This window comes from Pogonomyrmex barbatus, unplaced genomic scaffold (assembly GCF_055798465.1).
Source record: "Pogonomyrmex barbatus isolate J1 unplaced genomic scaffold, ASM5579846v1 scaffold13, whole genome shotgun sequence".
NCBI classification, from domain to species: Eukaryota; Metazoa; Arthropoda; class Insecta; order Hymenoptera; family Formicidae; genus Pogonomyrmex; species Pogonomyrmex barbatus.
Genome location: NW_028297109.1, coordinates 1,341,086 through 1,362,977, shown reverse-complemented (window position 1 = coordinate 1,362,977; position 21,892 = coordinate 1,341,086). Strand labels below are relative to the sequence as shown.

Sequence of the window (21,892 nt, the reverse complement as noted above, 5' to 3'; positions counted from 1 at the left end):
AAAAGCTAAAAAGTCTATTTACACGGAGACTCAGAGCGAGGAAACTCTTCAACGTCTTCGTTCATTGGAGGATACGTCTCGTTATCAACGTAAAACCGCAACCGAGGAAATTATTACGCAAGCGCCTGTCTTTACGATGCCGATAAAGGATCTTCGTGTTGCTGAGAATCAGGCAGCGCACTTCGAGGCACGTGTTATTCCAGTTGGAGATCCCAAACTTAGGGTAGAATGGCTACGTAATGGTGTTCCTATTTCAGCTTGTAAGTCTAATATCTTGAAAGTCCATACGTTAAAGCATGTTATGCTATATATTAAGATCCGTTAAAAATTTCTTTTATCACTTTTAATTTTTTAAAAGCAAATCGTGTAACAACTATGCACGACTTTGGATACGTTGCCTTAAATATGAAGTATGTCAATCCTGAAGACTCGGGTACTTACACGTGCCGTGCCACAAATGAACTTGGAGAAGCAGTTACTTCAGCAACATTATTTGTTCAATGTAAGTATGCCGCTGATTTAATACACAATTTAATAAAACATATGTTTCACACAACTCGCAAGTTAATTTATGAACTGATTATTTATGATACAGTCAACAATATCTATGTATATTTTATAAATTTGGCAAATCCCATAATATCCCATAATCCTAATTAACATCGATTTATTAATATCGATTATAATTATATTATTAACTAAAAACGATATTTAACATTCTATCTGAATTTGCCACTTAATTTCGTTATTACGCTTTTACATTTTATTCTTACGCTTCATTGATTTGATGTACTGATTATTGTTAAACTTATTTACTACTACTCGCATTGCGTATTTGTTTGATATATTGCGATTTCATTGAAAATTTTCGTTGCTGTTTGCATAATTCAATAAATGTGTATAACTTTTTTTGACGCAATTCTTACAACTACGCTATGTTAAAAATTCTTCTAAAATGCAGCCAAGGCAGCCTTGCAGTTTGAATCACAACACGAGGGCGCTTTATCGAAACTCCAAGCCTTGGAAGATACTACAAAATATCGACGTGAGGAAGAAGAAATCGTGGTAAAAGACAAGCCATCCTTTACGGTGCAATTGAATGGACCTACAAATCTAATCGAAGGTCAAAGCGCACATTATGAGTGTCGCATAGAACCTTATCCCGATCCTAACATGAAAGTGGAATGGTTCCATAATGGTAAACCATTATCCACCGGTCACAGGTACAGAACTATCTGTGATTTTGGATTCGCATCGTTGGACGTATTGACCGTATATGCTGAAGATTCGGGCACATATACTTGCCAAGCCACCAATAAATTGGGATCGGCGAAGAGCTCGATTAATCTTGATGTAAAGTGTGAGTAATACAAGAACGCATTTGCGTGTCAACATAGCTTGAACTAGCCGATTCTATTGTACGTATTCGTATGTACATTATATCACTTCAACTGTTTCTTCAATTTATAACTTTAATCTATACTTATACTTATTTTTACGTCTTCCCCTTTCCATATCTCTTTGCATTAATTTAAAGAAAAATCTTTTTTTAGCTCGAGCATCAATTATTCGTGACACGCAGCATGAAAGTGCATTAAAAAAGATACAATACCTCGAAGATGATTCAAGATATAAACGTGTGATGGAAGAAGATACGATTATCGCCGAGAAACCCACTTTTGGACGACCATTGAAGAATATTGAACATCTCCCAGAAGGCAAAAGCGCTCATCTCGAAGCTACACTGACTCCCGTAAACGATCCGACAATGATTGTTGAATGGTTTAGAGATGGACGTCCGATTCCTCAGGGACATAAATTTAAAACGACCTACGATTTTGGATATGTTGCTCTCGATATTCTTTATGCTTATCCTGAAGATTCGGGTACTTATATGTGCAAAGCAAGGAACGCCATTGGCGAAGCAGTCACTACTTGCGTGATCAGCGTAGACTGTAAGTAATATTTTATCCTACATTTAATCATAGATCAGATTTAACATGATCAAATGTGATTTAACGATTAAATAATATTTCTTTCTTTTCTTTCGTAAACTTTTGAAAGAAACAAAAGAATGAATACAAAATAAGGCAATCTTTCATATTTATTTCGCAAAAAATTACAAACAAATAATAGCAAGTTTCACACAACTTGCTATTTTAGAATGTTATTAATCAAAATTGTGAATGGATATTTCACCAATTATTTTAATAGCAAAACAAGGTTTATATCTCGATACGTTGGATGCGCAACGTCTGCAAAAGATTCGCGAATTGGAAACTATCGAAGTTAAAGAAGAAGTTGAAAAGGAGATCATTCATCAAAAACCTATATTTTTGACACCATTGAACAATCTGGATCATCTCAATGAAGGCGAACATGCTCATCTGGAATGTCGTGTGGAGCCAATTAATGATCCAAACTTAAAAATTGAATGGTATATTCAATATTCAGTACACATAAATAACACAATTACATCTAGCCAAAAGAAATATTTATCCAGAATTTGATATCTAAAAATAAAATAAAGAAATGTCTAAAATATCTAAAAATAAAATAAAAACGATATAACAAAATAGATTCAACACACACACACACACACACACACACACACACACACACACACACACACACACACACACACACACACACACACACACACACACACACACACACACACACACACACCAAATAATTATATTAGTCTATCGATTAAATATTTGAATATACTGTTTAATTTAATAGGTTTGTCAATGGAGTTGCAATTAAAACTGGTCATCGCTTCCGTACAACACATGATTTTGGTTATGTGGCTCTTGATATTCTTTATACCTATCCTGAAGATTCTGGTACTTACATGTGTAAAGCAACCAATTTGGCTGGAGAAGCCGTTAATACTTGCACTATCAAAGTTAGCTGTAAGTATCTAGTGGTATATCATTAGCTAATCACATTAATTTAATATATTCATACATGTCAGTTTATACTAATTGTTCTGCGTAATTGTTAGTAAAAGATGCACAATATCCGAAATCTAATTTTCTATCTGTGAAAAATGAGAAAATATTTGTCAGAAATGATGAAAATTCATCAACAAAACAATAATCATTTGTCGAATAAATGGCGGAAGTTTAATATCTTACAAACAAGGTTTTCATCAAAAATTCCATTCAAAACTCTTATAATACAAATTCTCCCTCTCTTTCTGACAGCATAAAGATATTATACATCTTACACGATATTACACGATGTTCGAAGATACAGCAATTTAAACAATATTAACTTCTCGGAGTTCAAAAATTATCGTAAAATCGGATTTATCTTTTCAAAAAAGCAAAAGCACAAAGTTGATAATAAAATGCTATTACTCTGAAAAGCAAGGCAGGTAAGATTTTTCTTTCTCATTGTAGCCCGGCGAAGCATCCTTCTGGATACTCAACATCCAGATGGTTTAGAAAAAATTCGAGAATTAGAGGCCCAAGGTCATCCTGCACGATTGGAGATCGAAGAACCACCAGTAACACCACCAAGATTTATCACTGAACTTAGGGTATATATAATAATAATAATGATAATAGTATATATATAAGCGACTATTATAGATTGATGTAGCAAATATAAGATGTACACAATGAACAAATACAATGAATGGAATGAAATAAATACGAGAAATTTTTTTAGGGCACAACTGAAGTATACGAGGGACAAACAGCTCACTTTGAGTGTCAAGTAGAACCTTTGCATGACGCAAATTTAAGAATTGAATTTTTCCATAATGGTAAACCATTACCATCGGCAGCCCGTTTCCATGTGACTTTTGATTTTGGGTACGTTGCTTTGGACATTGGTCATGCCGTACCTGAAGATGCAGGACAATATTCTGTACGAGCGATCAACACGCTGGGACAATGCGTATCATCAATCGAGCTCAAGGTAATCCCACGAGATAATATTATTCTGGATTCCCAACGTCCCGAAGGAATGGACAAAATCCGGGAACTTGAAGCCCAACAACCATGGAAGAGACCAGATGTACCAGAGCCTCAAACTCGACAACGACCGGTCTTCACTCAACCTTTGCAAAATATTGACAATATTGCCGAAGGTCATACTGCACATTTCGAATGCAGACTTATACCCGTGGGTGATCCTATGCTCAAAGTGGAATGGTTCAGAAATGAAGTGCCTCTTGAAACAAGTAAGAATTATTAAACATAAATAAAAAAAGATATTTTAAAACTCTGCCAAATATTATGCGATGTAATCTATATAATTGCAACGTATCTATAATATAATTGATACATAAGATAAACTTTCATTGTAATTTCAGGTTCGCGGATTACAAAAGTGCATGACTTTGGCTATGTATCTCTGGATATTGCTCATGTGCGTGATGAAGATGAAGGCGTTTATATGTGTCGTGCTTCTAATCCGTTGGGTGAAGCAGTTACCACGGCTTCAATGAAAATTAAAAGTAAATCATTTAACGTTAATTAATATTTAATTTCAATTATCAAAAATGATTTGATTGAAATACGATTATTAATTATCTTTGATCTATTATTTATATTTAATATTTATATTTAATATATATATATATATATATATATATTTAATATATATTTAATATTTATATTTAATACAGCTAAGGCGAGCATACAATTAGATACTCAACATCCCGAGGCACAACGTAAAATCGCTCAGCTGGAAGCCAAAGAGACTGGACGACCCGAGGAACCGGAAAAGATTTTCGATAAACCGATTTTCACGCAATTGCTAACTGGACCAACTGAACTTTGGGAAGGACAAATGGCGAGATACGAATGTAGGGTTGTTCCCGTTGGTGATGCGAGTTTAAAATTTGAGTGGTATATGAACGGAATAGAATTAAAAATGGGTAAGACAATATTTTCTAATTATATATACATAAATCATTTTTAATATTATATATATTATATTGTAAATACTTGGCGTTAATAAAATCGTTGTGTATCAATATTTAGGATCACGTTTCCATGTGAGTCACGATTTTGGATATGTAACATTAGACATTCTAAAAGTTATCCCTGAAGACTCTGGAGTTTACACTTGCAAAGCGATTAACAATGCTGGAGAAGCAGTGTCATCGATTTCTCTGAAAGTAAAAGCGCGTTCAGCTATCGATTCCGATAGCATACAAGCGGACGCGTGGCAGAAGATTCAATTGAAAGAAGCAGAAATGAATAAAGTGCCAGAAATGTTTGTTGATACAACACCGCAGCAAGCGCCAGTTTTCACTAAACATCTCGAGAGTTTCGACAAATTGATAGAGGGCCAACGTGTCTATTTAGAAGCTCAAGTGGAACCGCGGGCGGATCCTAACTTGAGGGTAGAATGGTTCAAAAATGGTATATCTCTTCAAACTGGAACGAGGCTTCGTAGTACGTTTGATTTTGGTCTAGTAACTTTGTCGATTAATGGCCTAAGACCCGACGATTCCGCAATTTACACATGTAAGGCGACTAATCTTTTGGGAGAAGCCGTATCGACTTGTAGTTTAAAAATTGCCGATCGTCATTGGTTATTGGGAGATACTTTGCATCCCGACGCTCTCTCAAAAATCGATGCTTTGGAACAGCCACAAATAATATCTACCGAACAACCAGAACCTACTTATGAAGAACCGGTTTTCATCACTCACTTAAATAATGTGGAATGCATCGAGGGTGATAACGCTCATTTTGAATGCAACGTAGAACCATCAAAAGACCCGACTATGAAGATTGAATGGTTCTTGAACAGTAAACCTTTACCGATTGGTGCGAGATTCAAGAGCACTTACGACTTTGGTTACGTAGCTCTGGATTTGACTCACGCTTACGAAGAAGATTCGGGCGTGATTACGGTTAAAGCTACGAATTCAAAGGGAAGCGCACAGACATCAGGTACTTTGAAATGCACTAGCAAGCAAAATATTTATCTTCAAACGCAACATCCGCAAGGAGAAGCCGGATTTGAGAAAGTGAAAGAGGCTGAAGATGCTTATCTATCGAAATATAAGAAACCGGAAGATAGTCCTGAGCACGAATATCCTAAGCCGATCTGGACGGTTCCTCTCCAGCCTGAGTTTAAATTAGGAGAGTCCGAACCATTACATCTAGAAGGACAAGTTGAACCAAAAGATGATCCCAATTTAAAAATTGAATGGTACTTTAACGGGAAACCTTTAGAGCATGGTTCACGTTTTAAAATGACTAGCGACTTTGGATTTGTTACTTTAGACTTAACGGATGTTTATGAGCGTGATTCTGGCATTTACACATGCAAAGCCTATAACAAGGCAGGGGAAGCCTTTACTTCAACAACAGTTTATTGTTCCACGAAAGAAAATATCATAGAAAAGTCACAGCATCCCAAAGGTAAGGAAGGTCTCGAAGCAATCCAAGATCTGGAGGAATCATTGAAACGACAAGAAGGTATTTCACCAGGAGAGGAAGAAGGTCAACCACCAATGTTTACATCACAATTTGAGAATCTGAGCAATCTCTCAGAAGGAGAAATTGCTCACTTTGAAGCATCTCTCATTCCCACTGGTGATCAAACTATGGTAGTTGAGTGGTTTTATAATGGCAAATCTTTAGAAGCTAGTCATCGCACGAGAACCGTTTATGCTTTCGGCATGGTTGTCCTTGAGGTTCTCGGCACTAAAATAGAAGATTCGGGTACTTACACTTGTAGGGCCACTAACAAGTGGGGTAAAGCAGAAATTAGTGTACAATTAGAATGTATCGATAAATCCAAGGGCCAGAAACCTAAATTCACAACTCAGATTCAATCCTTGGAGGGTCTGAAAGATGGTCAATCAGCTCATTTCGAGTGTACTCTAATCCCAGTGGGTGATCCTCACATGAAAGTCGAGTGGTTCCACAATGGAAAACCTCTACGGCACTCGTCACGTTTCAAAATGGTCTCTGATTTTGGCTTCGTAGTTATGGATATTGCCGGTGTAATGTCTCATGATAGCGGAGAATACGTTTGCAAAGCTAGCAATAAATACGGAGAGGATTATACAAAAGCCTCGATCAAATGCTTTGGCAAGAGCGGAGTTTATTTAGATTCCCTGCAACCGGACTCGCTAGCTAGAATCCGAGAGCTTGAGAGTTATGCCGGAGAACAAGCAACTACACCTACGACTCCCATTGCCGAACCACCAAAATTCATTACGCAAATTGTTGACATCACGAAACTAATAGAAGGACAATCCGCACACTTTGAGGCGAAACTGACTCCAGTGAATGATCCTGACTTGAAAGTCGAGTGGTATTACAATGGCAAGAAACTTCCACATGGTCATCGATATCGCACTTTTCATGACTTTGGTATCGTTATCTTAGACATACTTTATTGTTACGAAGAGAATTCCGGAGTTTATGAATGTAGAGCTGTTAATAAGTACGGCGAAGATTCAACAAGAGCAATGCTCAAATGCTTCTCTAAGGCTAATCTTGTTTTGGAATCCCAACTTCCTAAGGGCATGGAAGGCGGCCTAGAAAAAATTCAAAATCTTGAAGACTCGATGATACGTACAAAGGACGAAAAGATTATAGAAGAACGTGGCAAGGCTCCCATGTTCACTGTACCTTTAAGTAACATTGATGGCCTACGAGAAGGAGAGAGCGCGCATTTCGAAGCACGACTAATTCCCACAGATGACCCAAAACTAAAAGTAAATAAAATATCTTTGAACATATATATATATATATATATATATATATATATATATATATATTACTCTATATATTACTGGTTATTTTATATTTATATTTTACAAATAAGCCTTTTCAGACGACAGACGCTGACTTTTTTCATTCTTTGAATTTTGAATTAAGCTACCAAAAGATGATTTTTCATGCAAAAAAATTGCTCAACCGTTGCACTTACACATGATGTCTCATTTTGATGGAATAAAATATTTTGGTAATAACGCATTTCTCCCAAAAATATTTCGAACAAAAATTACTTGATTTCGAAAAAAATGTAAAATAGCGATTTTTATTTGACCTTGGGAATTTTTGCAAAAGTCATATCAAATCTTGATTAAATTTTTTAAATGAAATTGTATGATTTTTATACGTAAAAATCTATTCCTTTCATCATTCTGCATAGTGTTAGTGCAAAAAGTAAATATAATCAAAAAGTAAATATTTTACAAACTAATTTATATATTTCATATAAAATATTTCCTATTCTTTATCATGTGATACTTTAAATAAATAAAATTAAAGCGAGATATTTTAGATAAATAAAGTTATTGCGTGTGCGTATATGCTAAAATAGCTAAAATAGCTATGCTAAAGATAGAAATAAAAATGTCTCCATTTTTCTAAAATTTTTAATTAATGCTTCCTTAATAGTAGATAACAGAAAACAAATGAAGTTATTATAATTGAAGTTATTATAATTTTACCGAACAAATTAACTGAAATTATTGTAATTTTATTCAATGTAATTAACTACATTGAGTAAAATTATAATAATTTCAGTTAATTTGTTTGGTAAAAATAAACCAAGCAACTTTTGTTCAAAAGATTTTTGTCAGAAGTCCGTTATTGCCGAATTATGATGGAATATTTTATCATTAAAAATGAGACACTGTATAAAAGCACAACAGTTAATATTGTGCAATTGTTTTCTTTTGCATGAAAAATTATCTTTTGATATCTTGATGAGACACTGTATAAAAGCACAACAGTTAATATTGTGCAATTGTTTTCTTTTGCATGAAAAATTATCTTTTATAATAATTTGATATCTTTTATAATAATTTAAAATCCAAAGAATGAAAAAAAAATCAGGTGTCTGACACCTGAAAAGGTTTACTTGTCAATATAAATAATCTGCGTGTATTTGTATATGTGTTATTTACGTATTATTCATATCGCACATTACATTGTTTCCTTTAATATAGGTCGAATGGTTCTGGAATGGTAAACCATTGCGAACAGGATCTCGCTTCCGCACCTTTTGCGATTTTGGTTTCGTCATTTTAGAGATCTCTCCCATCTATCCAGAGGACTCTGGAGAATATAGTTGCAGAGCGACAAATGACTATGGCGAGGCGGTGACAACATGCACAATGAAATGTACAGGCAAACGTAGTATTATTCTGGAATCTCAATTACCTAAGGGTATGGAAAGTACGATTGATAAGATCGCCGAGTTGGAAGGTCTTGGAGCTGTTCCTGGTCAGATTAGTCCCGAGGATGATACTGGAAGACCACCAGAGTTCATCACGACTCCTTCTGATTTGACTTTAGCTGAAAATTCTCTTGCTCACTTCGAATGCCGATTACAGCCAATTAACGATTCCAGTATGAGAGTTGAATGGTTTCACAATGGCAAGCCTCTTCTTGCTGGTAGTAGAGTCAAAACAATTCATGACTTTGGTTTCGTTATTCTGGAAGTCGCAAATTGCTATCAACGCGATTCTGGTTTATACACCTGTAAAGCTACCAATCGTCACGGTGAAGCCACGGTATCGTGCAAACTTCAAGTTCGCGGACGTCAAGGTATTATCCTGGAGCCTCAGTTACCGAGCAATTTTAAGACTGGTACAGAAAGTATTCAGAAATTGGAAGAGTCCTTATATAAGAAAGATGAAATTTTGGCGGAGGAAGAAACACCAAATCCACCAAGATTTATCGTCGAACTTAAAGATATCGAAGTTGAAGAAGCTGGACCGAGTCACTTCGATTGTAGAGTTGAACCTGTGGGTGATCCCACTATGCGTATTGATTGGTTCCACAATGGACGGCCTTTTGCAACAGGCTCTCGGGTTCATCAGATTAATGATTTTGGATTTATATCATTGGATATGTCATACACGTATGCACGAGATAGCGGTGAATATGTCTGCAGAGCTACTAATAAATGGGGCACTGCTACTACCAAAGCTACCATCACTTGCAAATGTAAGTTACGCAACTTAATAATTTATTAACTTTTGGTTGAAAGATATACATTTATATTTGCACTTTATATTATTACAGTATAAACTTCCTTTATATTATTATAGTGTAAGTCAAAAATAATTTTTTTATTTCTCTTTGCTTCTCTCTTTCTTTTTAGCCAAGAAGACAATAGATTTTGACTCTCAATTGCCAATGGGAATGAGCGGTGAGAAGCTAAAAGAATTAGAGCGAGGACCAGTCTCTCAAGCTCCTGCGGAAGAAGCACCGCGACAACCACCTCATTTTATCACTCAAATTCAATCAACAACAGTCGACGAGGGTGAACCAGTTAGATTTGAATGCCGTGTGGAGCCCAAGGAGGATCCGAATCTACGTATCGAATGGTACAGAAATGGTAAATTGATACCCGCCGGGCACAGATACAGAACGGTTTACGACATGGGATTTGTGTCGATGGATATCTTATATGTTTATCCCGAGGATTCTGGTGAATATGTTTGCAAGGCTATTAATGATCTTGGAGAAGATATTACTCGAGCTGCTGTATCTTGCAAAAGTATGTTTCTAATCTCTCTTTCATTTCTTATTTTTGTCAAATTACATGTATCGAGATGTAGATTCTTCATATTAATTATTTTTTCGCAGAATTACCAAGTATCATTTTGCAAAATCAAGTACCAAAAGGTATGAAAAGATCTGAAGCCTTGATGCAAATGGAAGCAACAATTAAGAAGTATACTTCCGAAATTCATTTAACTGAGGATGATTTGTATGACGCGGACAAAAAGCAGCCCCCTAGATTTGTCACACAAATTCAAGATCAAACCGATCTTATTGAAATGAATAGCACCAAGTTTGAGTGTCAATTGGCGCCCGTGGGTGATCCAAATATGAAAGTCGAATGGTTCTTCAATGGGAAACCATTACCTCATAAGAATCGATTTACTCCTATTTATGACTTTGGTTATGTAGCAATGAATTTTGGTTGGGTTTATCCAGAAGATAGTGGCGAGTATCTGTGCAGAGCTACAAATCTTTATGGAATGGACGAAACCAGGGCCATAATTAGAACTGCGGGAAAACCTGGAATTATTTATGAATCTCAACTTCCAAAAGGCATGAAGAGCATCGAAAAAATCAGAGAAATGGAAGCAGCATGGCAAATGTAAGATATTAATTTATGTCTTATTAATACACAAAAAACTGTTTTTCAAGTAATACTCATAAGATAGCATCTATTGTTATCTTTTATGCGTGCGTACATGCGTGCGCGTGCGTTTCTCTTGAGTATTGCTAGTTTTCAGAAAATAGGATTTCTTGAAAGAAAAAAAGATTGTTGACCGAATAATATATTTATTACATTACATTACAACAAAGCAACATAAAATGTATACGACGTGTGCATTATTTAAAAACATTATTTGCACTTTACAGAGTGCCCGAAGAGGAAGGCGAAGAAGAAAAAGTACGCTCGGCGCCAATTTTTGTAAGTAAACCAGAAGCGGTAACCGTCGAAGAAGGTGATTGGTCTAGATTCTGCTGTCGAGTTACTGGACATCCAAGACCTCGAGTTATGTGGATAATTAATGGACATACAGTAGTCAATGTAAGTTTTAAAATATCATTTCCGATATATAAACAATATCAACCATTCTCACGAGAATATTATTATAATGCAGTTATATTAAATTTTTTTTCGCAGGGGTCGCGTTATAAATTGACATACGACGGCATGTATCATCTGGATATACCAAAGACTAGACAATACGACCATGGTAAAGTGGAAGTAATTGCAAGGAGTTCTGTTGGTGAAGCACGTACAGAAACGACTTTAACTGTCAAACAGAGAAGCGACGACTACCGGGGTGTATTGAAAAATTCACCAAGACGTAAGTTTTCACCAGTTTCCAGTTATCATATACATGTACGTTTACGAATTCTTCGTGTCACGATAAAATAAAGTATACTCTTATAGAGCAATGAGATTGTACATAAGAAAAATATAAATACGAAAGTAAAAATTATTGATTAATAATTTTCTTTCTTGAGAAAGAAGAAGAACTATTACGAAGAATTCACGTACAGTATAATAATAAAATAGTAATAATTTCAAGAGTTTGCAACGGTAAATATAGCACATAAAAATAAAAAACGTGATTATAAGCCTTCAATAACAATTCGCGACAAGCGAGTGTAAATTGAAAAGTACGAGCAACTAAAAACACAGTACATAATATATATCGATACGACACATACATACTATTCGAATACAAGAAAACACTCTAGACCATTCAAACATAAACGATCCCTTCCTTCCTGCTCTCCATTTGGCATTCCAAAAAAAGCCACAAAAATCACCTCAACATCCAACAGCTTCTTCTACTTCTCCTTCTTCGTCATGGTTGGAAATATCGACAGGAATATTAGACCGATATCATCTTAGATCAAAGGTATTGTATTTTTCACACCGCAGATATTCAGGTATGAAATAAAAAGTTGTGAAGAAAACATTGGTATTGTTTTACATTTTATTAATGTTTTTTTCTTATAAATATAATTATATATTGTTGCGCTGGAAGACACGGGTTGCTCATTAAATTATTTTATCTAATCTCAATTTATTTTATATGATATCTCTCTCAAGATAACATATAAAATTATTTCTCAATCTGTATTAAGGATATTTATTTAATGTTTATTTTTATTCATGCATTATATTTTATGCATTATATTCATTGCTTATATTCACTGTTGCCTCAGTCTTATAGTTTACTAAGGTATAGCAATTTAATAAATTATTGTTTATTAAAAATACAAATATCGAGCAGATTTCCGTATCTCTCAATATTGCGCAATATGATTTGACTCTAATTTCCATTATGTGTTTAATTTATCGTTTTAATTTTTGTTTTTCTGTTTTCTTCTTTGTTTTTTTTATAGATATGCATTACCCATTCTTTGATGCCTCGCACAGAAAGTAGCGAGGAATTGAATATTAAAATTAATTCCATAAAAGAAGGAAAATTCAATGTTATAAGAATTATTTGGTTAATTAGATGAAAGAACTTCGCAATTCAATAGATTTATCTATTCTCTTTAAATTTAAAAAACCTTCTTATAACACGAAGGAAAGCACGTTCGTAAGAAATAAATGATCTAACAGTGTTTTCAATAATATGATAAAGTAAAATAATTTCAGATTAGCGTTAACTACTCAAATTTTCCACATTTAGTTCAATTCCTACTATTTATTATCTAAGTGTCGTCGATATGTGTTGCATTGTCATTCATGTACTGTGTCTTAAATATATTGTGATTTTCGGTTAGATTTTGTTTTCCTTGATTAAGAAAAGCAAGAAAATGTTGCTTCAATGAGCTATCTCAATCCAAATATTAATCGTCTAATAAATTATCCGTTATTTATTAAATATTCATTAATTTATTATTTTCTTATATCTTTAAGCAAAATATAAATGTAAACGTTAATAGTTGCAAAAATATCTCATTGAAGGACGTTGTTTCTTTATAGAAATATCAATTAACTGATATGTCCACAACCCGTTTCTTTATACCAAATATGAAATGCATAAGATCACACCGATATAATGTATTGTTTCCTTAGCTTGGTACGATTATGGCCTAACACAGTATCAAACCGAACGACAAAATACAGAATTGGAGCGCGTGTTCGACGAACGTCACCAAAGCGTTTCCCAAGGAATCGAAATTGCCACCGAGCATCTTGGTCCTAAAGTTATCAAAGAACCTGAGACTGAATGGCAAAAATCTGTAAAGAGTAAGAAAAATGAAGATTATTATAATAAGCTGATGAATCTTGAAGAAGAACAAATGCTCAAAGAGACTAGATTAAGGGAAGCTTCGCATCAGTTTGCTATTCCCGGCGACAAGGTCGTTGCACATTCCTTAGCAAAGGGAATGGCCCAAAAGTATGAAGAAAGTTTGTAAGTATTATAACAACATAATAAATTTGATAATAATTGCATATCTGACATTTGGCAATAACAATTGCTGATTATTGATTTCTCATAGGGAGGAACAACCTCAGCAAGAATCGGTACAACCACCTCCGAAATACATAAAAAAACCGTTTGTCACCGAGATAGATATAGATACAGAACGCGTTAAAACTTCGGGAAAATATCCACCAGAACCATCTGAATCCACAGTTCATGGCCGTGAAGTTCACGTTGCTAAACAAAAACAGACACAAAAGGAGGTCAAAGGTGACGTAGAAATAACGAGAAAAATTACAGCAACGGAAACTACGGAAGTAGAACATAAAGCAAAAACGCAGGAACGTGTAGTGCAAGGTCAAGTCAAACCTGCCAAGCCGCCAATTTTTACGAAGAAGATTCAACCCTGTAGAGCGTTTGAGCAAGAACAAGCTAAATTTGAAGTCGAATTTGATGGCGACCCATTACCGACTATCAAATGGTATCGCGAAGATTTTCCTATACAAAATTCTGCTGATCTACAAATTTATACTTTTAGCACCAAATCGGTATTAATTATCAGACAAGTTTTTATGGAAGATTCTGGTGTCTTTTCCGTTATTGCTGAAAATAGAGGAGGCAAAGCCAAATGTAGTGCCAACTTAGTCGTAGAGGAACGCAGAAGACAGCCTGGGCGAGGTGGCACGATACCACCTAGTTTCTTATCCACGATTCAATCCACTTCTGTAGCTACTGGACAACTTGCTAGATTCGATGCCAAGATTACCGGCACTAAACCGCTGGATGTTTACTGGCTTAAGGTAAAATGCAAACACGCGCGCGCGCGCGTGTGTGTGTGTGTGTGTGTGTGTGTGTGTGCGTGCATTATAAATTTGTTAGTTGATTTTATGTGCGTAGTGTCAAAGCATAGAATTAAACATTTTAATTGATTCAAAATCGAATATTTTTTTTATTGCAGAATGGTAAAAAAGTAACAGCGGATATCCGTTATAAAACTTTGGAAGAAGATAATATTTATACACTACTGATTCTGGAGACAGTACCAGAAGATACTGCCAAGTACGAATGTGTTGCGATTAACAGTGCCGGAGAAGCGCGTTGCGAAGCAGAGTGCACCGTTCGTGGACCTCAATCTCTAACAAAGATTGTAAAACCAACAACGCCAACAGTAGAAAAAGCGCCAACTGTTCTGGAACCATTAAAGGATCAAACCATTAAGGAAGGAACTTCCGTCGCTTTCGCCTGCAGGATTATAGGAAAGCCTGTTCCTACTGTGCAATGGAAAAAAGCTGATAAGGTATCCAATGTTACAATAATAAAGACATATATATATATGTGTGTGTGTGTGTGTGTGTGTGTGTGTGTGTGTGTGCGTGCGTGTGTGCGTGTGTGTGTGTGCGTGTGTGCGTGTGTGTGCGTGCGTGCGTGCGTGCGTGCGTGCGTGCGTGCGTGTGTGTGTGTGTGTGTGTGTGTGTGTGTGTGTGTGTGTGTGTGTGTGTGTGTGTGTGAGCGCGCGCGCGCGCGCGCGTATATGTCTAATTTATATATAAAATATATAAATTTAAAAAATAAAAGAAAGAGATTATTAGGCGCCTAAAATTCTGTCTGGCAGATATTGCCCGTATTTCTTTCTGTTGTTTGGAACATATTCTTCATTTATATACATTGAATAAATCGGATAAAAATGTTATAAATCTGCTAAGAAACTTTCCGATAATTTTATTCTTAAACGCTTATCGCATTTGTATAGGTAATCAAACCATCAAAGTACTTCCAAATGCAGAAAGAAGACGATTTTTATACTCTGAGAATTTCTGAGGCGTTCCCTGAAGATGAAGGTGTTTATAAATGCATTGCAAAAAATCCGGCTGGTGAAATTATGACATCTGCCAACCTCAGAGTACTCGGTAAGAGAAAGGAAAAAAAAGAAAATTAAAATTTAATCTCTCATTATATTTCTTCTTAATGTACCACATGAAATTAACGTACTGTTCTTTTCTATTTTCAATTAGCACCTGACACAGCTGATGTTCTGCCAAAATTAACACCTTTAAAGGATCAAATAGTGGTAGAAGGACAGCCGGCTCAATTTAAGACTCAAGTGAGTCCGACAAAGCCTAAACCGACGATTCAATGGTATCGAGAAGGTGCCTTGATCCCACAGTCACCAGATTTTCAGGTAGATATCACGTTATATTTTTTTCTAGTAAAATATCAAAAAAGATTTCATGTTCAAAACGTGATACTCAAAGAAAACATGATACATTATTTTCAGATGATTCATGAAGGCAACAATGCGGTGTTACTGATAGCAACTACCTACGAGGAGGATACTGGCACCTTCACTTGCCGCGCTACGACATCTGCTGGTACCGTAGAAACATCCGCCAAACTCATCGTCAAAAGTAAGAACTGAATTAAAGATATAGATTCGATTGCTAACATAATACGCGATTATATACTTATATTATACCATCTCCAAGAACTCCGGAGACGAATGTATATTCGAGACAGAAGCATGACATTAATTAACATTAACAAGTTAATAACATTAGCGAATAATATAATTTCGTTAAATCTTGGAAAAGATGATATTAATTCCTGCAATTGAAAATTTTAATTATTACGTACCTCTTTATCTTATAATATCCATATACGATTATGGTAATATTCTGAAATAATTCTAGATTACTATATATTTGTCGAGATTTCTCTAAACGCAAAAGATTAATTAGCTTATAATGATGCGTGATACAATGAAATAGATGTAAAACAGATGTTGAGTGGAATTGGTATTGTGTAGAGCTCATCGAAGTTAAGAATTTTTCTGATACATAAAAATTATTGCTGATAATATATATCCTAATTTTTATCTAACGCGTTCATTGTGACTATGTCTTTACATCGTCTCAAATCTTTACAGTCGTCTCCGCGCAATAAACTTGCCGTAAATATTCATTCATATTTTTACTTTTGTGCTTTGTTGTTGCCTTCCTTAAAAAAAAAAGAAACGTAACCTACCAACCTATCTTACAAGATTTCGCAACTTCTATCGTAAACACCCTCTAATCAAAAGTGTCGTGCGCGCCCGGGGAGTTTGTACTAACGCATCATATTTTGAAAATAGCTGAGCGAGTGAAACGAGGAATAATTAATAATAACAATTGATGTATTAAAAGGCTGTTATATAAAACTGCAAACTTTGCGTATAAAAAATATCTTAAGATTCAAGATATTATTCAAGTACCTAGCATCCGGAAATAGAATAGATTAAAATGAATTGAAAATTTCTAATCCATTTTAATTCATTTTAATACATTTTGAATTGAAAGAATAGGAAGTACTTCGTTTCAATCCTGTTTCCTGGATTAAAATGGATTGCATGGAACGCGTAATTTTTTTTTTATGAAAGAATAGGAATCCATAGTTTCAATCGCGTTTCATGTATCAAAATGAATTGATCCGCATAATCTTTTTTGGATTGACAGCGTAGAAATCTCGTAGTTTCAATTCCACTTCATGAATTAAAATAAATTCAAAGAATCCTTAAACTTTAATTGGATTGAAATGGATTCAAAAAATCAAGAATTTGGATTCGGCAATAACCATTCGAATCCATTCTATCCATTTTAATTCATTTTCGTTTGCTGGGTATACAAAGGTCATGATAATGCTAAAGTTGAAATGTTGTAAAACAAAATTAAAATGAGAATTAAAATTATTTGTAATGCAATCGATCGGGATAAACGCGATCACGCTTCTTAAGATCAGGGTAGACGAAAGCGAATGTTCTGTTTTACGAATGTCTTGCGCCGTCGATATTTTGATCTTCATCTCAAGACAAAAATGTGTTTACAGCCTTTTCAGAAAGAATACTACAGACTTTGTATTGACATTGTAAATATAAGTAATATAGTCGCAAATGAAATTTTGCGCAATATTATGAAGGAAATGAAGAAAGAGGAATATAGGGTGCGACTGCGTTGATAACTCGTTTTCTCGTTCGCTGTATAGTTTTGATGTTTATTATAAAAATATATCATATAAATATACACACACACACACACACACACACACACACACACACACACACACACACATTTACATGTATTACATCATTTTCTCACTATATATGTACGTTCACACTACAATTTTATATATATATATATATATATATATATATATATATATATATATATATATTTATTAAAGAAATTACACAACGACATACGTATACGCAGAGATAAAGTATCATCTAACATCTTACTAATCAATTATTTATTGTACAATGGAAGTCGCAATAAAACCGAATGTTCTAAGTACGTCCAAGTCTCGTTTGTTGCCGTTTGTTACTGTTTGTCGCCGTTCGACAACCATCGTCTTATTTATTAATATGTCATTAATATTTCGTATGTCGTAAAAAACGATTTTAACATAGCTATTCTCAATAGTGGAATCTTTGAGACAGTAAATTCTGATCCAACATTATGTAAAACATATATAAAGTATATATAATTAGTAAAATATGTTTTTACAAATTGTATAAATTGTTTAAATTATTATATTTGATGCTCCTATAATAAGGAAATGTGACCAAGTAAAAAATGTCTACCACTTAAGAAAGAAAGACCTTTATAACAGAGAATGTTCTTCTATTGAACTCTCCGAAGTGTGTCGTGTGCAAGAGAAAAACTACACAACACATGCCTGTAACACTAAAGAACAAATAGTTTATACAAGAAAACAAAAAGAAAGAATAAAAATTTCCAATTCTCTTAATTTTTTATTGCTCAAATGTCTTATTATAGAAATACATAATTGGGATTTACCTAATGTTTCAACATGTTTGCATAATAAATACAACATTTTTGAGAAAAAAGCTCGTAAGTATACATATATACTCATGTTAGTCGCTTCTATCGTATAAAATACGTTCTAAGTGAAAAACAGTGCAGTGCCGTGTGCACACCGACTGAGGCCCTTTTCTTAAGTTATTTTTGAGCACGTGATGTGTATTACATTACCTAGCTATATTTGGCCGCCGGTTTAGAACTCTGAAGAATTCATTCGACGATGATTTAGGTAATGCGTGTATTTGATACAAATTATATAAAACTGGCGGTATTAATCTATTAATTTATTCTTTTTTACGTTTTAAATGCCGTTATTCACTTACTTTTTATTATTATTTAAAAAAATTATTTTAAGTTTAATGTACAATTTGTATATATTTCAAAACGCATCATATGGTATCATATGGATATATTTCAAAAGTCTTTAAATAGAGAATATTCGAGTTTGTTGTTTGTATCATTAAGATGTGATATCTCACAAATTTAAATTATCTTAATTAACTTTATCTTAAATTTGACGTAAAAAATTTTAAATAACAGTCTCTTGTAATCAGTATTAAATCGTCAGAAATTTCAGAGATCAACTCGTATAAATATATTTAAAAAAATATAATCTTCATTTCCATCTACTTCAAAACTAATGAGAGAAATTTCATAAGAACTATCATCTTAGATGCAATTCATACATATTGTAAATAAAATAAGATATATGTGACATTCGATAAATTTTTGAACATCCTTGAAGATGGAACGACAATACTTCTCAAGAGAGCAAATGGACACGCTGATTCATCAAGACATTTCTTTCTGTGATCCATATCTTTAATCCCAGACCACCTTCGCTCGATTTCGTCAGCATAGTAATTTCGGAGGAAGCTGGCCGAGGTAGTTGACTATTTTGGCTCCGTCTCGAGCCAGCTGCTAGTGATTCAGTCATGCCAGGAATAATACGGGGAAGCGCGTGTCAGCGTACTCTGCAAAATGAGAGAAAATTATTTTTAGTATTTTATCAATTTGGACTTCAAAATATACATGACAGGTTGTGTTGTTATTATTTATTAATATATAATGGATAATTGACGATATCGATTACACAGTGCTATTATATTTAATATAATTAAAATATTAAAAAAAGATAAGTTATTTGTTATTTATTTGAAGAAAAATACAGTGATATATTGGTACATTTCTTTCGATTTATTAAAACAATTTATTATGTAATTAGAACAAAATAAAACATTTATTTACGTTTAAAAATATAGTACAACATCGCTAATAGTGATACTGCTACTTACATTAATTTACTTATATAAAAGATATATGAAAATTAATATTTTATGCAGACTTATTTGACAATGCTGATTTAAAAAAGATGTTTGACGTATTGTATTTTAATACACGCGCACGCGCACGCCTACACACACACACACACACACACACACACACACACACACACACACACACACACACACACACACACACACACACACATATATAGACATGAAATAATAAGTCTGACATGATGTTATATCTTACGCGTCATAAAATCGTTACCATACTGAGTAACCATAAATTTTGGAGTAAGATATAAAAAAAATGAAAAAAATATTTGCCTATGCGTTTATCGATATTTTTATTTTTTATTTTATATATAATCACAATAAATCCTTACTCTTACATGAGTTACCTAATAACTAATAACAAATATGACATTATTACAGAAAGTAATAAATCTTTATCCTTGTATTCACTCATTCATCTAAATGCATAAGCATCTTCTTTTTAATTTTACGCATAATCTTTTAGTTTTTTATTACATTCAATTGTAGATTATTAAAGATTTTAAGTAATAAAATGTCACTCAGTACTTTCTCATTAATCTTCCATATTATTACGTCACTAATAGAATAATAATTACATTTATATATAATCCTCTTAATTAAATAACTAAGAAAGATATTTATAAACAAGAAAACACTTTGTATTTGTGAAATAAAGTTGAAATACATTTAAAAATTATATAAAAACGGAATGCTTGATATTTTTGACTATATAAAATGTTTGTCTGAAAACTGTGTGTGTGTGTGTGTGTGTGTGTGTGTGTGTGTGTGTGTGTGTGTGTGTGTGTGTGTGTGTGTGTGTGTGTGTGTGATACATGAATATTTGAAACACGGCACAATGGCGAAATAGCTTTATATGTATCTAATTCGAATATAATTATATTTCGATAAAACACATAAAAGAAAGAAATTTCTATTGACAAAGGGATAATGTATGTTAAAAGTATGCTTGTCAACAAATTTCTTTCTTTGAAATATTATTTTTAATTCACTTCACTGCAACATTGCAATCACCGTATCATCATAAGAAGCACGATAATGATGTTGAGATTTCTAAGAGAGTTCTAAGATTTCTTTCGTTCTTTCGTCTTCGACTTCCAACTGACTACTATTATGGCTAGATGTAACATGAAGTCGAGACGTGCGTCTTGTACATCAAAAACCCCCACCGTTGCTCCGCGGAAAGCTACTTGAGGGAAGCTTGCAAGCACTGCGAACTCTACGAACTCCACGAATGCTCCCAACTACTTCACGCGAGACTCACTAGACTTAATAAAATATTCGTTACCTACTATTTTCCCTGTTCCTATGTCTGCTAAAGATAATAATGTCGGTGTTATTGTGCGTAATAGCATTGTATTTCATTACATTTCGAAAAAGAAACTCCCACGCAATCGAGTTGCGGATAAACTCTCCAGATTTAAACACAAAAATAATATAAGAAACGTAAATTTACGCATTATTGTTATAAAACATTTTTTAATATTTGTTTTACATAACACATTTGATTAAGTTTTTATTTGATTAATTATTTTTATTTCATAATATCAGCGTCAATTCATATATGTACGCAGCAAGTTAATTCATATATGTACGCTCAATACATACGTAAACATAAAAGTCTGTGTATGTGTGTCGTATTTTAATATTCTATTAACAATATTAATTGAAAAATTTATTTGTTCCAACAATAGTTTGTTTCATTAATTGCTTAATTTATCACAAAAATTAGGTTTCTATTGTTATAACATTAAATAAAGATAAACATTAGGCAT

General features: G+C 33.8%; 1 protein-coding gene and 1 long non-coding RNA gene across 8 annotated transcripts in view; one reads left to right on the top strand and one right to left on the bottom strand.

Moving 5' to 3' along the window:
- Positions 1-21,892, top strand: part of sls (sallimus) — a 122,000-nt gene that overhangs the window by 44,210 nt on the left and 55,898 nt on the right. For all 7 annotated transcript variants that reach the window (XM_089072201.1, XM_089072198.1, XM_089072200.1 and 4 more), the window contains 22 exons: positions 6-260; positions 359-502; positions 962-1,360; positions 1,554-1,955; positions 2,215-2,437; positions 2,746-2,918; positions 3,411-3,550; positions 3,682-4,198; positions 4,331-4,474; positions 4,646-4,897; positions 5,004-7,705; positions 8,948-9,950; positions 10,108-10,506; positions 10,596-11,115; positions 11,385-11,556; positions 11,653-11,839; positions 13,573-13,912; positions 14,001-14,724; positions 14,883-15,221; positions 15,675-15,831; positions 15,937-16,103; positions 16,200-16,329. In XM_089072201.1, the coding sequence (XP_088928327.1) occupies positions 6-260; positions 359-502; positions 962-1,360; positions 1,554-1,955; positions 2,215-2,437; positions 2,746-2,918; positions 3,411-3,550; positions 3,682-4,198; positions 4,331-4,474; positions 4,646-4,897; positions 5,004-7,705; positions 8,948-9,950; positions 10,108-10,506; positions 10,596-11,115; positions 11,385-11,556; positions 11,653-11,839; positions 13,573-13,912; positions 14,001-14,724; positions 14,883-15,221; positions 15,675-15,831; positions 15,937-16,103; positions 16,200-16,329 (9,489 nt within the window). The remainder of the gene's footprint in view (positions 1-5; positions 261-358; positions 503-961; positions 1,361-1,553; positions 1,956-2,214; positions 2,438-2,745; positions 2,919-3,410; positions 3,551-3,681; positions 4,199-4,330; positions 4,475-4,645; positions 4,898-5,003; positions 7,706-8,947; positions 9,951-10,107; positions 10,507-10,595; positions 11,116-11,384; positions 11,557-11,652; positions 11,840-13,572; positions 13,913-14,000; positions 14,725-14,882; positions 15,222-15,674; positions 15,832-15,936; positions 16,104-16,199; positions 16,330-21,892) is intronic.
- LOC148937538 (uncharacterized) lies at positions 18,688-21,411 on the bottom strand. The gene is made up of 2 exons (XR_016138242.1): positions 21,132-21,411; positions 18,688-19,751 (listed from the first exon to the last, which is right to left on the bottom strand). It is a non-coding gene; the product is annotated as an uncharacterized LOC148937538 (long non-coding RNA).